The 19,527-nt window shown below is 37.2% G+C and overlaps 1 protein-coding gene across 8 annotated transcripts in view; it reads left to right on the plus strand.

Annotated features, from left to right (window-relative positions):
• Nucleotides 1-19,527, plus strand: part of LOC107660320 (discs large homolog 1-like protein) — a 124,314-nt gene that overhangs the window by 46,382 nt on the left and 58,405 nt on the right. For 4 of the 8 annotated variants that reach the window (XM_016449603.1, XM_016449604.1, XM_016449605.1 and 1 more), the window contains 2 exons: nt 9,642-9,809; nt 15,951-16,067. In XM_016449603.1, coding sequence (XP_016305089.1) covers nt 9,642-9,809; nt 15,951-16,067 — 285 coding nt within the window. Of the gene's footprint in view, nt 1-9,641; nt 9,810-15,950; nt 16,068-17,429; nt 17,737-19,527 lie in introns of those variants that run through there. The other 4 variants (XM_016449606.1, XM_016449607.1, XM_016449608.1 and 1 more) reach the window with 2 other exon arrangements.

Here is a 19,527-nt window from a genome sequence, read left to right on the forward strand (position 1 = left end):
TTTTTTGGTGGTAGAGGGATAAATAAGTATTGGGAGAAAGCAGGCTACACCAGAGGAGGCAGTTCATTACCATTAACAAACAAAAGTCTTAAAAAAAAAAAAAACGTATACATCACTAAATTAAATAATTACTTACCTTGAAATGTTTCTATTAAATTGCAGAGGTTCCACTGTTGTAATCTTTCCTTTACAAAGGAATCCATTTATCTAACACATAAGTATAAACGTGTTTAGTATAACACATTTAATATAAATGCAAAATTGTTATAGCTTCGTAAGAAAAAGTGACTATAATTACAGGCTATTCCATTATTCCTGTAATGGATTTAATACAACATGCGTGGCTATATTAAAACAACTGTATGTATGTAAAGTGTTTTTTTTTTTTACCATAAAATAACACTTTCAAATAATTCTGATTCACTGACTTCTAATAAGACGAATGGCTTCTGTTTTACACGCCCCTCTTAAACGTCTGTTGTAGGAGTATGTAAGTTTGGGGCGTTGGTACGAATTTCCGCTGAAAGAGCGGATTGCCTTACGGCTGCGCTCTTTCGTCTGGGTTTTGAACTTTTATAACAGAAAATTCAGCGAATTCAAACGCTTCTCACTGAATCTGGTGTCTGTCGCATGACTGATGTGCGAGCTGCTTCATTCACTGGTCCGATCCGATAAATGGTCCTTGCGGCTTTTCTAGCCTAATACTAATGATTTCGGCGACCTTTCACATTTCACCAGACATTTTTATTAACGTTAAGTAATACTTCTCTAAACAGTTTTAGTTTTGCTAGTCTTTCAGCTAAGTTAATGTTTTAATTTATTAATGCTAGCGAGCAACTGTGAATAGCTAGTCTTTCAGCTAATGTTTTAATTTATTAATGCTAGCGAGTAAACGGGAATAGCATATTCATTTACAATCGATCTGATTCTCTGGGGAAGAAAAAAAAAATGACTAAAGGGAATAAAACATTTTTAAAAATAGTTTTAGGATTTAATTAACGTTTCAGTACACATTACTTAATGTTATAACAGTTATATACATCATAAAATTATATTAACAGTTAATTACCTTTCATAATCAGGCAGGCTGCCGCTGATGTCCGCTGAGTCGCTGACTGGACCGTTAAAATTTGAACCGGAGTGAAGCGGGAACCATATTTAACCCAACAGTTGGGTTGTAACTAAAAATAACCGAATGCCGAAAAAAATGACCCAACAAATTTTAAGATAACCCAACACAGTGACCCAATATGTGAAACCCAACGGTTGGGTTAAAAAAAACAACCCAACGTTTTTTACTGTGTAGAGATGCACTGATGTATCGGCCAATAATCGGTATCAGCTGATAAAAGCAATTTTTTTCACCATAGGCCATCGGTCAGATCAGGCGATGATCAGGGCCGATTATATCCTGTCAATCAAAAGGAGGCGGCCAAAATGTGTCAGACTGCAACTCATACAATGTGTGAACGAAAATCTATCGTGTTGAATCTAGGGCTGTCAAAATTAATGCAGTAAAAACACATTAACATATTAAAAAATTTGCAACATTCGTAGTTCAAGCCAGGGTTTGCCAGATCCACGGTTTTCTCAAAACCAAACAATGCACCTCCCATCCAATAATCACAATGAGCTTTGTGCTTTGTTACTTGTGGTAAGAAACAAAGTCTCATTTTTCAAATTCTGTCCATTCTGTCACGAAATTCAATCAATAAATGCCGTTTTGACGCTTTTAAATGTGGCGTGACAGATCACTGTGTTCACTGTGTTCATCACTTTAGCTCAAGTGGCAGCACAAGTCTCTTCCACTGTAATACAAGTTATAGAGCAAAATAAACCTGAATGAACCTCAAAAGGTATGTTGAAAGATACAGTACAACTTACCGACATGTATCACATTTAATGCAATCACTCATTCAGTGTTTCAGCTGCGGAAAGATGCCAATAAAACAGCTTGTGAACAATGTCACTTAACATTGCATTTTACCTCAGCAAACTTCTCCAGTGTTCACAGTTCATTAGTTAGATACAAAAAACCCTAAAGAGGAGCTCATTTACATTTAATTATATATGTATGTTTGAATAAATCTGGCATGAAGACAGTTGTTTATGAAAACGTTATGTGAAACTGAGTTGTATATATGAACAATTCAGTTTTTATCTGAAAATAAATAGCAGTTAAATATAATGGCTATGTTATTAATTTTAACCTTTAGTATAACAGTAATGTACCAAATGAGAGGGTTACCAGTATGGTTTACAGCATAAGTTAGGAGAGTTTTTTCCCCTTAAAATCGAAGTATAACATAGGCTGATTATTATTATAGATTGAAACAAAGTACTTTAGCCAGGATAAAGACTATGAAAAGTGCTCAGAGTTGCTGCAGAAAACAGAAAAAAAGAGTGAGCAACAACAAAAAACACGTTGCTGGAGATGGACTTATTGAAAATGCAAATTAATTCTTTGCCAGCAGGAGGCACAGGCTGGATGCTGGAGCAGCAGAAACAGTGGTTTCCCCGGTAACGGCTGTACACAAAGCAGTGCTCTGCTCATAAACGCTGCTTTATCAGATTAAAAGAAAATGCCATTGAAACTTGTCTGAAGACAGTCAATTCCCTTCAAAGATACATTCATATAAAACACCCGTGCCGTGTTATGATTTTGAAACGTGCAGTGCTCATGTTTATTCAACAAAGTCAAACTGTCAAAGCCTTTTGGAAAATGTATTTGTGGCGGTCAGTGTTGATATTGTGCTGGGCCGCCACAAATAAATCAATATATGGGAAACGCAGGTAATGTATATTGAAATGTCAGAAATGTGTTTAAAAATAATATCACCATTATTGATAAAAATTATATCGCGATATATATTGATACTGAATTATTGTCCAGCCCTAACCTCAACCTGTGAACTCTGTGTGTGTGTGTGTGTGTGTGTGTGTGTGTGTGTGTGTGTGTGTGTGTGTGTGTGTCTAGGATAAAGACTATGAAAAGTGCTCAGAGTTGCTGCAGAAAACAGAAAAAAAGAGTGAGCAACAACAAAAAACACGTTGCTGGAGATGGACTTATTGAAAATGCAAATTAATTCTTTGCCAGCAGGAGGCACAGGCTGGATGCTGGAGCAGCAGAAACAGTGGTTTCCCCGGTAACGGCTGTACACAAAGCAGTGCTCTGCTCATAAACGCTGCTTTATCAGATTAAAAGAAAATGCCATTGAAACTTGTCTGAAGACAGTCAATTCCCTTCAAAGATACATTCATATAAAACACCCGTGCAGGGTTTTGATTTTGAAACGTGCAGTGCTCATGTTTATTCAACAAAGTCAAACTGTCAAAGCCTTTTGGAAAATGTATTTGTGGCGGTCAGTGTTGATATTGTGCTGGGCCGCCACAAATAAATCAATATATGGGAAACGCAGGTAATGTATATTGAAATGTCAGAAATGTGTTTAAAAATAATATCACCATTATTGATAAAAATTATATCGCGATATATATTGATACTGAATTATTGTCCAGCCCTAACCTCAACCTGTGAACTCTGTGTGTGTGTGTGTGTGTGTGTGTGTGTGTGTGTGTTCCGTACCCACTGTATATATATATATATATATATGCAGTTGTGCACATAAGTTTACATACCCCTTGCAGAATATGCAAAATGTTCATAATAAAAAATGTTTAATAAAATAAGAGGGATCATGAAAATTATTTAGTACTGTGTTGAATAAGCTATTTCACATAACATATGTTTATATATACTCCACAAGATAAAATAACTGAATTTGTAAAAATGACCCCATTCAAAAGTTTACATACCCTTGACTCTTAATACTGTGTCATTTGCTGGATGACTCATGACTGTTTTTATGTTTTGTGATAGTTGTTCATGAGTCCCTTGTTTGTCCTGAACAGTTAAACTGCCCGCTGTTCTTCTGAAAAATCTTCCATGATTTTGCGATCCATATTTTCAAACTGAGGACAATTGATGGACTCATACATAACAATTACAAAAGGTCAAAACATTTACTGATGCTCAAGAAGGCAACACGATGGATTAAGAGCTGAGAAACTTTTTGTACTGGATGATCAGGGTAAATTGTCCTTATTATATACAGAAATATACAGAAATTTAAAAAAGTTATCAAACACTAAATTTTAAATTAAATATAGATGAATATATAAATTAACCCAACTGTTGGGTTAGTTAAATTTTTAACCCAAAATTTGGGTTAGTCCATATGGACTATATGGAATGCCTGAATCACTGAGTTGCAAAGTGTGTTTGTGGGACATAAATTTACCTAACGTCCTCAAAGAAATCCAGTCTCATCCAAAAATAATATATTTTCCATTTTCTTCTGTTTTAAAACTTGCTTTCCTGCCTTTTTTTTTTTTTTTTTTTTTTACTAAAACAGAATAATGGGGTTCTTTTTTATTTAATTTAGTTCTAATTAGAAGTGTTTGCTAGCATTACTATTACTATTGTTCATACTTAAAGGGTTAGTTCACAACAGCTTGAAAGATCAAAGACAATTTTTTATATAACTCTGACTGGATTCGTCTGAAAGAAGAAAGTCATATACACTTAGGATGACTTGAGGGTGAGTAATTTATGGACTCATTTTCATTTTTGGTTGAACTAACCCTTTAAGGTTATGGATTTGGCAGCTCCCTAATCTAAAGTATTAAACATTGGCACATAACTTGTCTCACAGTGTTTGTGCCACGTTAGTGAACAATAGAATACTTTTTTGATGTTTCATCATATGAAATTTAAACCTGTGGGTAAAGCATTTAATCTTACCGACAAATTGCCATATAAAGCAGGTTATTGCAATTCTCATTTAAAGCTGTGAATATTGGCACAATGTGCAGAGGTGGAAACTGGAGTCAGTTTGAATCCCAGTTTGCAGAGGTGAAGTATCCGGTGTATCCCAGGAAAGCTTCAGATTGAATAGTGAGCTGCTTACCTCAGCCACAGAGGACATGACTCAATAGTGAGCGGTCGTAGTTGCCAGGAGATCCTCCTCCTCATGCTCTCATCAGGGAAGACTGTGAGCTCTCCTCTTCTGTCATGTGCTTCTGCCCACATGCTCTACACATTGAACACTTACAAATCTTGATGATAGCAATTCTTTATGCTGGTCTTGCTGCTATTTCCATTTATGGATGTTGGAGGAGAATTACATAACATGGCGGTATTGTTAGGGAAAGACTTGTGGCCAGATGCACAAAGAAAAAGCAACATCTTTGGACACTTCTGTGACTTTTTAATGTTGCCAAGGCTTAGTCACAGTATATTGTGTTATTGGATTGCTTAATGTCACTTCAGTGAAACACTGCAGTTATAGGTGGTGGAGCAGTGTTTAGAGGAACTGTTAGAAATTCCATCCTAAATAGCTTAATATGTTGCTGCCAAATTATAGTTCAAAGTAGTTTACAGTTAAACTCAAATTCATGCAAATATTACAAATTTCTGGAAACAAAACGAGCGCAATGAAGTCCTTTCAGTCCTGATGACATGAAGATGTGAAATAATGCTCTATAAATAAAGTTCCAAAATTCAATAATCAAATTTTAGATTGTCAGAGTGTACTGAAGCCTAAGCGAATGTGTTCATTTTTTATATACAAGATGAATAAAGCCAAAGTGAAGCATGGTCACTCAGATACGTTTTGTAGATTGTGCCGCTTCGTCCATATGATTCGCACAACCAGACTTCATTTACCCCAATAGAAAGCATATTTACACTGTCTGAATTGTTCACTAAATAGTGCACTATGTGCCATTCACTATATAGAAAATAGTAAAAGTATGAATAAGTGATTGATTTCAGACACAGCTTCAACATTTTTAGTAGTGTTGAAACCAGGAGACTTGTGGGCTTTAAAATTAAAATTAAAAAAAAAAAAAAAAAAATTAAATGGAACCCATGGCGCCCTCTCGTGGTCCCATGGGGGTCCCTGAACTCTGGTTTAAAAACCTGTTGTTATTCATGTATATTTCTGGATACTCTCTCAGGCCTGTGTTCATCTCAGTTAAGATCTAATAAATTGACAACACATATTTCATTTCTGGACATAATGTCTTTATTTGGAATTGAGCCTTTGACCATGAGGGAGGCAGTAATGTATATGCACATTCTGCACAGATGAGTTATAGCGGAGGAAATTATGTTTAAGAATATGATGACAACTGTCTGATGGACAGATGATTTTTAAGCAAATGCATGATTATGTAGAGTGAGATTTAAGATTATCTAGGTTATCTAGGTTGACCTCAAAGCCCATTATCTAATTTTCCAAAACATTGTGGATGATATATACATTTTCTCTTTACTTGCTTAATGGGAAGAAAACCAAACACTTTTCAGTATCAATTCCTAATTGCACTTTTTTTGTAATCTGGCTACTGATTATACGCCATTCAAATGCATAAATCTAAGTGGTTAAACCAGTTCAATGATACTTGTGTCAGCTTTAAATGCATTTTTTTTATGTCAGCTGCTTGAATCACTGGCTCACCTATAGTGAGAAGTAGTCAGTATCTGATAAACCTGTTGCCATAGCAACTGTGGCCATCCTCTGCCTGTGTGGAAACCACTCATCAGCTACCTTTTTGTGTAAGCATGTACCAGTGTTTATTTTAGAGGAAGGGAAACCCATTCATCGTCATGTGAAAGCACTACTTAGTGCAAGGGAATGGTTTGATAGTTTTCTGTGTTTATATAATTAAAATGTGGATGAATGTAGTTAGTTACAACATATATGATACTTCAAGTATATTGTGTAATGTTCACCTGAAAATTAAAAATGAGGGAGTATAAATTATTTACTTCCTGATTTTGCTTCAGAACTGTATGATTTTGTTTTCCCCCCAAACCTTTCTATCCAAACGCAGTGATAATGTGTAATATTAAGTGATCTTTTGGAACAACTTTGAAGAATGCTGATACTGTTTTTTCCCATGCAAAGAAATCATACAGCATCAGGATCTTTCAGGCTCTAATAAGGACAAAAATGCACCATGAAAGAAGTCTATACAACTTTATATTAGGCTCAGCACTGGGTCTAAGTTGTCCTTGGTATCCTAAGTCTTCTGAATACAAGCCCTTACTACCCTTAAAATCTCTCCTTCACTGCAGCTCTCAAATCTCATTTGTGTTTTTAGTATGTTTGCTTTCAGGTCATATCCAGGTTTACAGATAAGGCCATAAGTATTTGTATCAGCTGAACATGAGCTTGCTGACACTTATGGCTCGTTTCCACTGAGCGGTACGGTTCAGTACAGTACCAGGGCTCCAGACTCATTCTTCTCACTGATCACTCTTTTGCGACTAACTTTCTCAGTTGGTCGCACAAGCACATGATTTGGTCGCAATTTTTTTTTTTTGCGCTACAACATGGGATTAATCAATGCATGCTTTTATCATAGTTTATAGTTATATGGAAACAAAAGTGGATAACATTCAACATGTTCTTTTTCATCAGTATAGTATTATTTGTGATTTGAATTTTTGCTGTGTTATAAGCCGGGCTTGGGGTGCTTTTTGCGATCTTGTTGTCACGTTTTACAAGAAAAGATAATTGTCTGTTTTGCTTGCATACATCTACACATCTTTCACTTTTTAAGACTTAAACAAAAGATGGATTCATTGTTATTCTTAATTAAACAGCACAACAACAATAAAACAGTAAGATACAATGACAAACTAGCTTACAAAACGTTTATTAGCAAAAACGAATAACATGAGGCATGGCATACACCACATGCTGTATTATATACCGACTAATAAATTACAGAACGTTAAGCAAACACTGAGGAATCAAATAAAAAAATAAAATAAAAGAGAGCCTCCATAGCATAATGTGAGGTAAACAGCAAAGATAACAAGCTTTTCAAAATAATGAAAACAAAAAGAAAAGTAAAACTAATCTTGCAGTCGGTGACAGTGCTTGCATGTTTTTTTCCCCCACAAGAATACCAACATGTTCACCTTCTCTGGTTTAAGAAGCGGTCTTTTACTTTACTTTAGCTTGAAAACCATCCATCGTTTCCTCAATATTTGTGTCATTTTTGCCGCGCGCACCTTCGTGCTTGTGCTGACGTAGCGAGTATAAACCAGGCTCTACACTCGAAGCGCAGCGCAGTTCAAACGAGTAGCGCGGTTTCGTTATGCTTTCAGGTTCGCTTGCCGTTGGATGTTTCTCACATGCAACAGAAATGGCAGCGCTTAAATGGCAGCGCCATTTGTCGCAGTCTGGAGCCCTGAGTATGGTACGATTTGGGGCGGTACACCCTGATCCAACTTGCGTTTCCACCACCAACAGTAGAAGAAAGCATGGCATTGTCTGTGTATATGTGTGAAAATATAAAATTATAAAATACAGTTATATTTTTTGTGTTTGTTCACTCTGATGTAAACAAGCCCAACACGCATAAGCAGCATAGCGGAATGAGTAAAGGAGAAGCTTTATTCCCCTTGTGTTGTCATTCCCCTTGTAGCATGAGCAAGTGACGATTCTCTGTCAACCAATCAGTATTCTGCAGTGAGTCTAGCTCCACCCTTTAGGTACCGGACTACTGTGCTAGATACCCCAACGGAAGGGTCCTAAAAAAAGTGGTACGGTTCGCTATTTTGGTACCATTCACAACTTCTGACAAAGGAAACGGAAATAACTGTGTACCATACTGTACTGTACTGAACCGTACCGCTTGGTGGAAACGAGCCATTACTTTACAGTCCTTTAACCAAACGCTTCACTGCATCTCCACTTTCAGTCAAAGATTTCCATAAATGTCAGTATTATAGTATCTGCCATCCCCAAAACCATATTCCTTTTCCATCCTTTTGCACTGACTATGTGGTTACTATAATGAACTAAATCTAAAACTCCAGTCTTTTTTAACGTCTTCCAAATTTCATGTTTATGATTGTCTGTACATGTCTCAGACATCTGAGCTCTGTTCCAAAACCTAGTGAGATGCCTTGCTGCCTACTCTGTAGAGTTCTAAGCAAGGGCGGCATTTCCATATGGCAGAGTATGGCAGTCGCCATACCCTAGCCTCCCCTGCCATGCCCCAGTTGTCCGTTGCCATACCCTAGGCAATCATCCCACAGAATGCGATTTTAACCGAGTGACCTCCCCCCAGAGCCTCAGGGGCGGTGCAACTGGTGTGGTGCAATCACAAATGGACAACGCCACAAGTTGTGACTCTGTGTTAGCAGTAACTTCTAACACAAATCTCCTCAAAAGAGACTTTTGACATTAGCATGTTGCTAAGCTAACATAACACTCTAAGCATTAAATAACATAGAGCAAAACTTCTGGGTATTAAATGAAATAAGCTTATAATATTTCTCTTTCTCAGCAATTTGGAATAATTTTTTGTCATATCTGAAAAGCCAAAATGGTCTTTGGAGGCAGCATAATTAAATAACCTACCTTTTGAAACAACTTTCACATCTGACGTGTGGTTTAAAATTCTTCCTTTTTAAGAAGCTCATTGGGTTTTGGAATATAGGGTTTTTGTGACTGCAGTACAAACCAAGCAGTTGTCAAAGGGAAAAAGGTCTCAAATCTCCTTATGACATGGTATTCATCTCATTTTATCTGACTGATCTCTGTTGTTCTCTGCAGAAGTACAGACACCATGATGAAGACACAGGATCTCCACAGGAGCAAAGCTCACCACAGTTCACTGATGAGGCTCCTGGGCCAGAGCTGGTCCAAGTGGCTGAGAAGAACCTCTCCCAGATTGAGAACATCCACGGCTATGTGGCACATGCACATATCTCCCCAATGAAGGTAGGTAGTGGTCTTGGAATCTAGACTTCCTGATCAGATTACCTATTTGATCATTTGCTGTGTTGTCGATCATCTTGTTGTCCAAATTCTACCATGCAGTGTGCCTCACTCTTTACATACACAACACACAAACACACCCTTTAGGTTTTAGAATGGTTTCCCCTCCTTGGATTATTTCAAAAAATAGCCAGACAGCCATAAGAATTGCTTTTGTATGGTCAACTTGTTTGTTATTTTTCTTTACCACAAGCAATGAAAATTAATAAGTTTGTCTAAAGCATACTATTAGGTTAGGATGAAAAATGCTGTGCCAATAGATTGAAAGGCTCTCATTGTACTTGGTTCAGTGGAAATCTCATTATTAGTGTGCAGGGTGCTTTATAACGCAGAGGGGTTTGCAGGGCCCACAGGCTGATTTATAATCTGTTGTATTGCTGAATGAACAGCGATAAATATGAAAGACTGGCATAGTTGATACAAAGACATGTATTGCCCCCCTTACTTCTTTCAAATACTTAACATTTATTAGAGTTTATACATAAAACACGGGACATGTATTTAATGCTTTTAGATAAGCAGCTTTGAAATGTATACTGTAAGAAACATGCAACATCTCTGTGTGCCAAGTGGAAGGCAGCAGGGTGACCAGAGAAGGTGAATATGCTGTAAGGTGGAAAGTAGTATGTATGTGTGCACATTTACAAGCTTTCGTCCTGCTCCTGTTGTGCTCCAGTGCTCTCTTCTGCCTTTAGATTTATGACCCCACAGCTCCCCCTCAGTCCCTAACAGAGCCTAAGCCAGAAGCATGCACACAACAAACCACAGATGAGAAATAACACCTGCCATTTTTCATAACCTTCACTGCTCATGCTTAAACCGGCACCTTTTCATTCCCTCAGCCCGCTTCACAACCTGCCATCCATCTCAGACACACCCTTACAATACAGTTAAGGCCCAGGCTTATCTGGAAGTCACCTCTTCAGAGAACCTCTAAACAGCACCCCACCCATCCCCCCATATGAGGCCCCGCCGTATATGCTAAGATATTTTTGGTATTTCTGCTGTAATCATGACAAAACTACTTCTTTTCAAACCTTTTATTCATATAATTAATTAATAAAATGTGTTAATTCATTTAATATATTAAATTAACCATGATTGACTTTCTGATTCAAGAAGTTCTGTTCTGTTTTCCAGAACGTTATGTTTATTCAATAAAAATTGAGGTAAAATAAAAAGAGAATATGAGAAAAGAAATATAAAGAGAGAATATTGTTTAGATTATTTAAATATATTAATAATAATTTATTCATTGGCAGTGTTGGGGAAAGTTACTTTTAAAAGTAATGCATTACAATATTGCGTTACTCCCTAAAAAATTTGCATACTTTTAAAGTTATCCTGTGGCCCCCTTTGAAGTTTGCTTAGGCTCCATAGTTGGCCCTGGCCCACTGGTTGAGAACAACTGCTTTAAACGGTGTTCTTACCCTGATCCTTGTCAGTATTGTCTATTAATATTGTAACCACTGTGTACATTGTGCTGGATGTGTCTACTCAATAGGACTGAAACGATTAGTCAACATTTAAAAAATGTTGACAAATCATTTTGTTGTTGAATAGTTGCTAGATCTCATATGACCCAATATAAGGGCCTGCAATAATGCAGTTTGACCAGTGTGGTGCTGTAGCACAAGACCAATTCAGCCCACCTGGCTGCAATCCAATTTAAGACATGCTTATGAGAAGTGTAAACAAAACTGAACCTGTAGAGTGTGGACATTTTTTTACAAAATTACAAACAATAAATGCTGTCATGTGTTGTAAAGGCCCTGATATACTCATGGCGAAGTTCTTTTTTTTTTGTTTGCTGGGGGTGAAAAGAAGTTTGATATAACCAAGCAGCTGTTTACTGTTAGTGACCATCCTGATGGTGCTGAGAGCGGCGTTTAGATGAATGTGTAAATATAGGCTTCACACTTTCATCTCAATAACAAAATAAACACACAACAAAAATGGCAATGTGGGAAAACAGCAGTTAAGAAAGCATCTGATCATAGTGATGTGGATGTTTGCGCCAGCTCTGCAGTCATCACTCTAGTAAAGTCATGTCATGTTTGTAACACTTAGACTGCTTTAAACATGAAAAACAGTGTCAATGTCACTTCAGTTTGAATTACAACTTGATGTTCTGCTATAAACCAACTCTATATGTATATTAATATGTATAAAATATAACTCAATATGATCAATCAAAGCCTACTGAATAATCTGAAAGAATTGACAATTAGTTGATTAATCGTTCTAATCATCATTAGATTAATCGATTATCAAAATAATAGTTTGTTGCAGACCTAAAACTCAATGTTTAGATTTATATGGATGTTTCAATTACCAATTCTTAGTCGTTTACCTTTGGTCCCCTCAATTTTTAACATTTTGTTACATCCTTGATGCCAATTACAGTTTTTTCTCATTTTGATGACTACGTCTTCCATTCCTGTTAGCTGAGTTTTATTTTCAGATTGATTTAAGTTTTGTTTTCCAGATTGATTTAAGGTACAGTTGTGACTCTTATGTTCATGCAGATGTAAGTTAAAGACTAGCGGATGGCATTTGATCATTTGATTTTTGTATTAAAAATCACGTTGTCCTGATATAATAATTTAAGAAAAAATTTATTCTTAAAAGCATATTAAATAGTTTGCCATAGTCCTTATTATTATTATTAGGGGAAAAAAATAACAAAACTGCTTTACTGCTTATTAATATTTGAAAAACTTTCATCCACAAAATCAAAGCCATGTGATGCAACCCAAATGGATAAATATGCAGGGAAAAAAACATACAACAATAGTATATATCATAGACCCTTGCAGACCCTCATGACTGTGTTAAGGTATGTAAGGTTCTTAAAATATAATGATTTTAGGCTAGTTCAGGTTGTAAAATGTCATGTGATGCATTTCCCCATTTGTAAATTAATAATTCATGACAGTGGGGGGGGGTGATATTGGCATGGTCCATTTAGGTTAAAGGCTGACATTCTGTCCCAAGAATCTTTTCATAAATGAATGGATTTTGCTTTGAGTTTTATAGTATACATTTGTCTCCATGGTCCTCATAATTGCCATTTGGGATTAATGTTTCCATTATGGTGTTTTTTTTTAATATATACTGTGTGTGTGTATTAGAGGTCGACCGATAGTTGATTTTACCGATAGCAAGGTTGGACCACACTAGCCAAAAACAGATTAATCAACCTATAGTTTTTAAAATGGATACTGAATGAAAACTAAATGTGCTGAGCTTTATTTAAAAAAGCAAACAAAAAAACAGGCTTTTTAAATAGAACAAAAATATTAATATGAAATAATAATTATAAATACTTCTACTTCTACATAAATTATAAATACAATACTTCTACAGCTTATATTAACCTTAGTTAATGTTGCAAATGGAATCATACAAATTGTAAAGTGTTGTTATTTCATATAAATTCAAACAGTCATGCTTAAAAATGGCCATGTTTAAACATCTACATAAAGGGCATTGCACTGAAATTACATACATATGTATATTTTATTTTATGTAAATTCTCACTCTCTGCTTTTATTTTGGAGCGCTTGATGGTCATTCAATCAAAATAACAAAAAGCACACTGGACAAAAAAACTTTTTGGGGCCAGGGACCGCTTACAGCGGATAAAAATTTCCAAGGACCCCTTCATAATTATAACTGTGATTAAGCATATGCTTACTGCAGTGTGTACTCTCAGATGCCATTGGAACTTCCGGTTTAATTTTTCTGGACTCTGTTTCAACGGTTGAATTAAATTGTAGTAATCTAAAAGCACATCTAATTAATTGAAATAATACAACTTATAAAATGTAACAACAATTTATTTATTTGTACAATAATAGGGCCCTATGAAATGCTATTTATCTATTTATTTATTTATTCATTCAAGAAATTCTGTGTTGCCTGTTTTAATTTTTTTCTAGGTGTATGATTTAATACAAATTTATTATCAAAAAAACGGTGGTAATAAGATGAAGGCATCAAAACATTAACTTTCAAAATATAATCAAATTAATTAAATTGTTAAAACTTAACTCTTTCCCCGCCATTGACGAGTTATCTCGTCTTTTACAAGAAAACGCTTCCCCGCCAAAGATACGTTTTTACGGCTTTTCGTGTTTTCACTGTTATACACTCGGGGTGCTATTATGCATCTTCTGAACGAGTACAAAACCTCCCGAACAAAAACACACGTGAGACGGAGAAACTAGCGATCTCTTATGTAAACCGATGCATATGAAAAATATCATATCAGCAATTGACAGCATATAAATGAAAACTGCATAATGTTACAGAGTAAAATGTTGATCCAGGAAGTGGTATATGTCTGTGCAAGCTTTGGAGGTATTGATGGAAGCGATTTACTGGATTATGCTTTGATAATTGTACTGAATATTATCCAGATGTAATTTTTTATAAAAATGTAATTTTCTCACCTTTTTGCTCAAAATAATGAATTTTTTATGAAACCTACCTATATTCAAGTGTTGATAAAAAAAAGAATGCTTTAAGGTAGAAAGGAAGTGGTATATGTCGTGCAAGCCTTTGGAGGTATTGATGGAAGCGATTTACTGGATTATGCTTTGATAATTGTACTGAATATTATCCAGATGTAATTTTTTATAAAAATGTAATTTTCTCACCTTTTTGCTCAAAATAATGAATTTTTTATGAAACCTACCTATATTCAAGTGTTGATAAAAAAAAAGAATGCTTATACTGGAGGCCATCAAATTTGAAAAAAAAAATCAAAATCGCTAGCGGTGGCTGGCAACTTTAAAAAAAAATGCTGGCGGGGAAAGCGTTAAACATGGAAGAAGAATTGTGTGATTATTCCTATAGAAATATTATTATTTTTATTACTTTGAGGCGTACATTCTATTGTGAAGTAGTAATATGTTTCTGTCAAAATTTCTTTAGGTTAGACCAGACTTTTATTTTGACAGGTTGTCGTGAAGACCTTTGAGTTTCTCTCTGTGTGTGTATGATATGACGATAGTTTTCTCAAAGGAAATGGTGAATTGCTGGTGAAGTGACTCTCAGAGCAGTTCTAAAGATAAAGTTAATGTGTTTATATCCTCATATAGTGAGACAATAGAAGCGGAAAACACCATAAGCGCAACGCGAAATACATGAAATTGCGGCATTCATTAACTCAGAGACGAGGAGGGCATGCAGACTTTATTATATGCGCTTTAATATATACAGAAAGTCCATATAGCGATTTCATTAAGACTACAGCGCTACTTTAGATTTTTTCATTCAAGATTTGCCAAATTCCGCGACATTATGCGTTATATAGTAAATTCCATTTTAATGACTGGATTCTGCGATTTCCCTCTGCATTTTCCACATCGCGGAAATCATACAGACCTAAAATTATTTTGCGGACACCCTGGCTATGAGTCACAGACCACCAGGGGTCCACGGACCCCACTTTGAGAACCCCTGCACTAGAGGAATGAACAAAGTACACACAACGTTTCATTGTCTGTTTTAAATCCGCGTCTGAATTGTCCCGCTCTGTGCAGCACGCAGCCTCACATGTCAAAACAAACAGCATGAGGCGTCAGTGATTCTGCCTCTAGAGGACGCGCTTGTACTGTCTAATGACAGCGGACCCTTCTCAGCCACTCCAACAATGGATGCAACCCGGAAAAACTATCAGTATGGATTTTTGCCGATAGTTCCAGCAATCAACTATTGGTGCCGGTTAATCGTCAAAACGGATCAATCGGTCAACCTCTAATATATATGGTCTGTGTTTCATCAAATTAAGCATCCTTATCATACCACTCTCTGTTTTGGTGACTCTCTGGCTTTGTCTCAAAACCTAGTGAGCTTGCCTAGCTTAGGGACTGCATTTTTGGGTATCATAGGTCATTCAAACATGCATATGATGCCCCAAAATTCTGTCAAGGTGAACATTCCCTAGCTCTAGATCCTTACTCCTCATTTTGTTCTGTTGTCTGTCTCTCTTTATAATCTTCTCATGATGAGAATTGTAGGCACTTTCAATTTAAGCTTGTATTGTAATACAGTGAGTTCAATGCCCCTCTGTAGGTTGAGTCGCTGGAATGCATCTTCGATGGCCCATTCACTGTAGTGAATGAGGAGAGTCCTCCGCCTCCTACTACTCCCCTCTCCAACCCATACCCTCAAAGTCCTGTGACCGTCCAGGTAACAGTTTCCCATCTGACTTGGCAAACATCTTTATGTGCTTCTGATGTAATACCTGCAGCTTGCCAATTCTGTCTTTGTCATATGGCTGTCAGTCATGTGCGGACTGGTGTCGGTCATCTCCATGTGATCAGCGTGACTGGTCGATGCAGCTTTTCATTGTTTCATGATGATTTGCATACATTTTATCAAACAGGCTTAATGGTGACACTAGAGGGTACAGTGCAGATCTTGCATTGTACCTCTCATTGTCTTTCCTATTTGTATTTATGCAATATTTTATTTTGATAGGTGCATGAGCCTGCTAGAATCTACACACGTGGGTTCTAGTTAAATGATAGCCTTGTGTTTTTAAATGCAACAGTTGTTTGTCTTTATATGTTGCAAGCAATAGCTTTGCTGTTGCATTCGTTATCTGTTGGTGCATGCCGTCATGCATGGAAGCACCTTTGCTTCCACGGAGCATGGCCAATGTTTTTTCCAGCTTCAGGATTTTGTGCTGAAGATTTCAATTAAAAACTGATTACTGCATGAAATGATCATTATATAAGATGAATAGCAAATTCCTCGTTGACTCTTTTTTTTTGACTGACTTATCTGGTCTTGGGATTTATAAGGTGGAAGTGCTTATTCAGGCCTGAAAACAATTTGCATTTTATTGCCGCACACATCTAAGAATGAGGTGGTGTTGGTATGGGTTTGAGGTGAGCCTGTGTCCTTCAGTCACTTTTCTCATACAAATCATGAGCCTTGAGCTGCCTCCCATTTCCCGTCAGTGACGTCAGTCCTGATATATCTCCCCATGTGGCAAAATTGAATAGCTTGATCGCACATTCAAGAAAGCATCAGGAGAGCACGACGAATGCGAAGAGGTCAAGGTGCCATAGCGCCGTCCCCTACAACCCAGGAATTTCCACAGGCACAGGGAAGGATGTTACCCTGCCTCATCTCCAAGACAACTTGAGGAAAAAGGGAAAACATCGTCTTCTCATTTATCACAGTGTAGCAAATAGACACTGCAGCCAGAGAGGCACAGCATTAGATTAACGTCTGCATCGCAAGCCTGTGGACTAATTTCTTTCAGGCAATCAGAGAGGAGCGCAGTCAGTGCTAGCCTAGTCAAGCACCCAGTCTCACTCTCTCAGCTTCCTGCTGACTCATTTTGAGCTGAAAGAGACGAACACAGGCACCTGCAGCCGTCTGCACTGAGCTCGCATCCCACCACTGCACAGCCGCGATCGCATCAGTGTGCCAGGAACTGCATCAGCCACAGCAGTGAGAGAGAGAGAGAAGGTGAAACGAGTATTATTACAGGGGGCTGCACCGATTGTGAAGCGCTTTATTTCTGCAGCAGTTTGTGTGCGTCAGGCAGCCTGTTTTTTTTTTCTCTTGCCCTACGTTCTGCTCTTTATAGGTACCTGCACCGTATGTTTTTGTCGCCGGCACGCACTATGTGCAGAAATTGGTTTTGAGATGCCGGCGTAAGAAGAGGTGGAGGGGGGCAGGTCAGAGTCAGGAAACGAGTTCTATTTCACCGGAGCGTGAACCCCATACACGCACACTCCAGCCTTAGCCCACAATGCTCAACTCAGTGTGGTATGCTAAAAAGATGGGTCGCCGGATCATGGGTACCCTAAGGAGAACCAAGAGGCGACATCTGCACTTGTTGGTAGGTCTGGAACTCCGCAGCAAGAAAATGCTGCGTGTCAATCGCTGCAGTGAATACAGAACTTGCTCTCGGTAAAGCAAATGATGAATTCTTCAACTTAGTTTTCGATGTTGACATAAGTTACTTGATTTGCTATGTATAAAACAATTTATTGTGCATCATTTCCAGTGGCATTAGTCAGATTCATAACAAGTAAAATGTCCTTCCACTCAAAAGACGGTATAGACTATATAATCATGCCTAAGATTGCGAAGCTAGGTGCATTAACAAAGCAGAGGTGCATCATTTTTTTGTTAATACGTCATGGAGTCTGAAAGGCACTGATTGACAGACTGTCTCGTAAGGCCATATTAAAGTCATTTGTTTTGTTGTGTGAAATATGAGCATTGTTCTGCATTACATTGTGGCAGTAACCTGCGTGAGTGTGATGTCTGGCACGTCATTGTGTTTGTTGAGAAAATGTGAAAGCACATATCTCTTCCCTCTGCTGCCTGGCAACCTGCGTGCCTCTGTCATGCAGCAGTGCTTGCAGTGTCTTACACACACACACGGTGTGCGATGCACAAAGCATGTACGTTACAGATGTGAATGGCAGCGATGCTTTGCCACTGATCCGATCATGGTTTTTGAACACATTGGAATGCTTAAGCTCATTTAACTGTTCAGATGTACTGTTATGGTCCCTAGTCACCAAATGATGCATGTAATTTGTTATCAAAGGCATGTTACATGTTTAAATACCCATGATAGCTTGGGCTGTACCTATTGCTGGGTTGTTGGAAGGTGCTGTTTGCTTGTTTTTGTGTACATACATTCCAGTCCCTATCAAGACACAAAATACTTTGCAATTGGCCTCTTTACATTTTAATCATTTAAATAATGTAACTGCTACATTATCTGGATAAAACCCTGCAGATAACAAGTCATTGTTCAAGTTGAAGACGTCAGTAAATGTAACCTTAATGGGATTCCAAAAAGGGTAGATTAAACATGTTTCATTTACGAAAAGAGTAATAAACAATCCAAGTTTGGCTGTCCACAGATGTTCTGTTAGCATTAGGCCTCTGTGGAATCTGCACACGGAATTCCTCTGAAAACTCAACAAATATCCACATAATTGTGGCGTTAAGGGCTGGTCATCGGTACAGATTTCCCTAGTCGTTCCTAGTAATTCTGATTTATAAGCTCTCTGTTTGATGTCATTTTATTTAATTGAGATTCATTGGGAATATTGCAGTTCTCTTTATGTTAATTATGTAAACTATTTAGAGAAATGTAGCATAAGTGTAGCACAGGGCCGTACTGGGACGCAATTTCAGGCCGGGAAATCTCACACTCATCTAGGCCACACAGAATAAAAGAGGCCAAAATGGTACCTTTTGGGGTACATCGGCTTGTCATTGGAGCAGTACTCTTAAAAGAACATATTTTTGTACCTTTTTTTTTTTTACCCCAATACATATTAGTATACCTTATAGTAATTTGTACACAAGTTACTAATATGTACCTATTAGGGGTAAAAAAAAAAAAAAAGGCAAATATACATATTTTTTAAGGGTACTGCTCCAGTGACAAGCTGTTGCCCAAAAGGTAAAATTTTGGCCCCTTTTTTCTGTATATAGCCTACAAATTCTGAAACCACAGATAACCCTATTATTTAAATGGCTATCACATAAAAAAGGTCTAAATCCTTGGTCTGGGGCCCTGGAAAATAATTAAAGGTTGTCTCTTGAACTGCACCTTCACTTCCCTTTTCCTTTTCTTCATTTTCTCCAATATCTCTGTCTGTCC

Source organism: Sinocyclocheilus anshuiensis, unplaced genomic scaffold (genome assembly GCF_001515605.1).
Source record: "Sinocyclocheilus anshuiensis isolate Anshui unplaced genomic scaffold, SAMN03320099.WGS_v1.1 scaffold1599, whole genome shotgun sequence".
Taxonomy (NCBI): Eukaryota; Metazoa; Chordata; class Actinopteri; order Cypriniformes; family Cyprinidae; genus Sinocyclocheilus; species Sinocyclocheilus anshuiensis.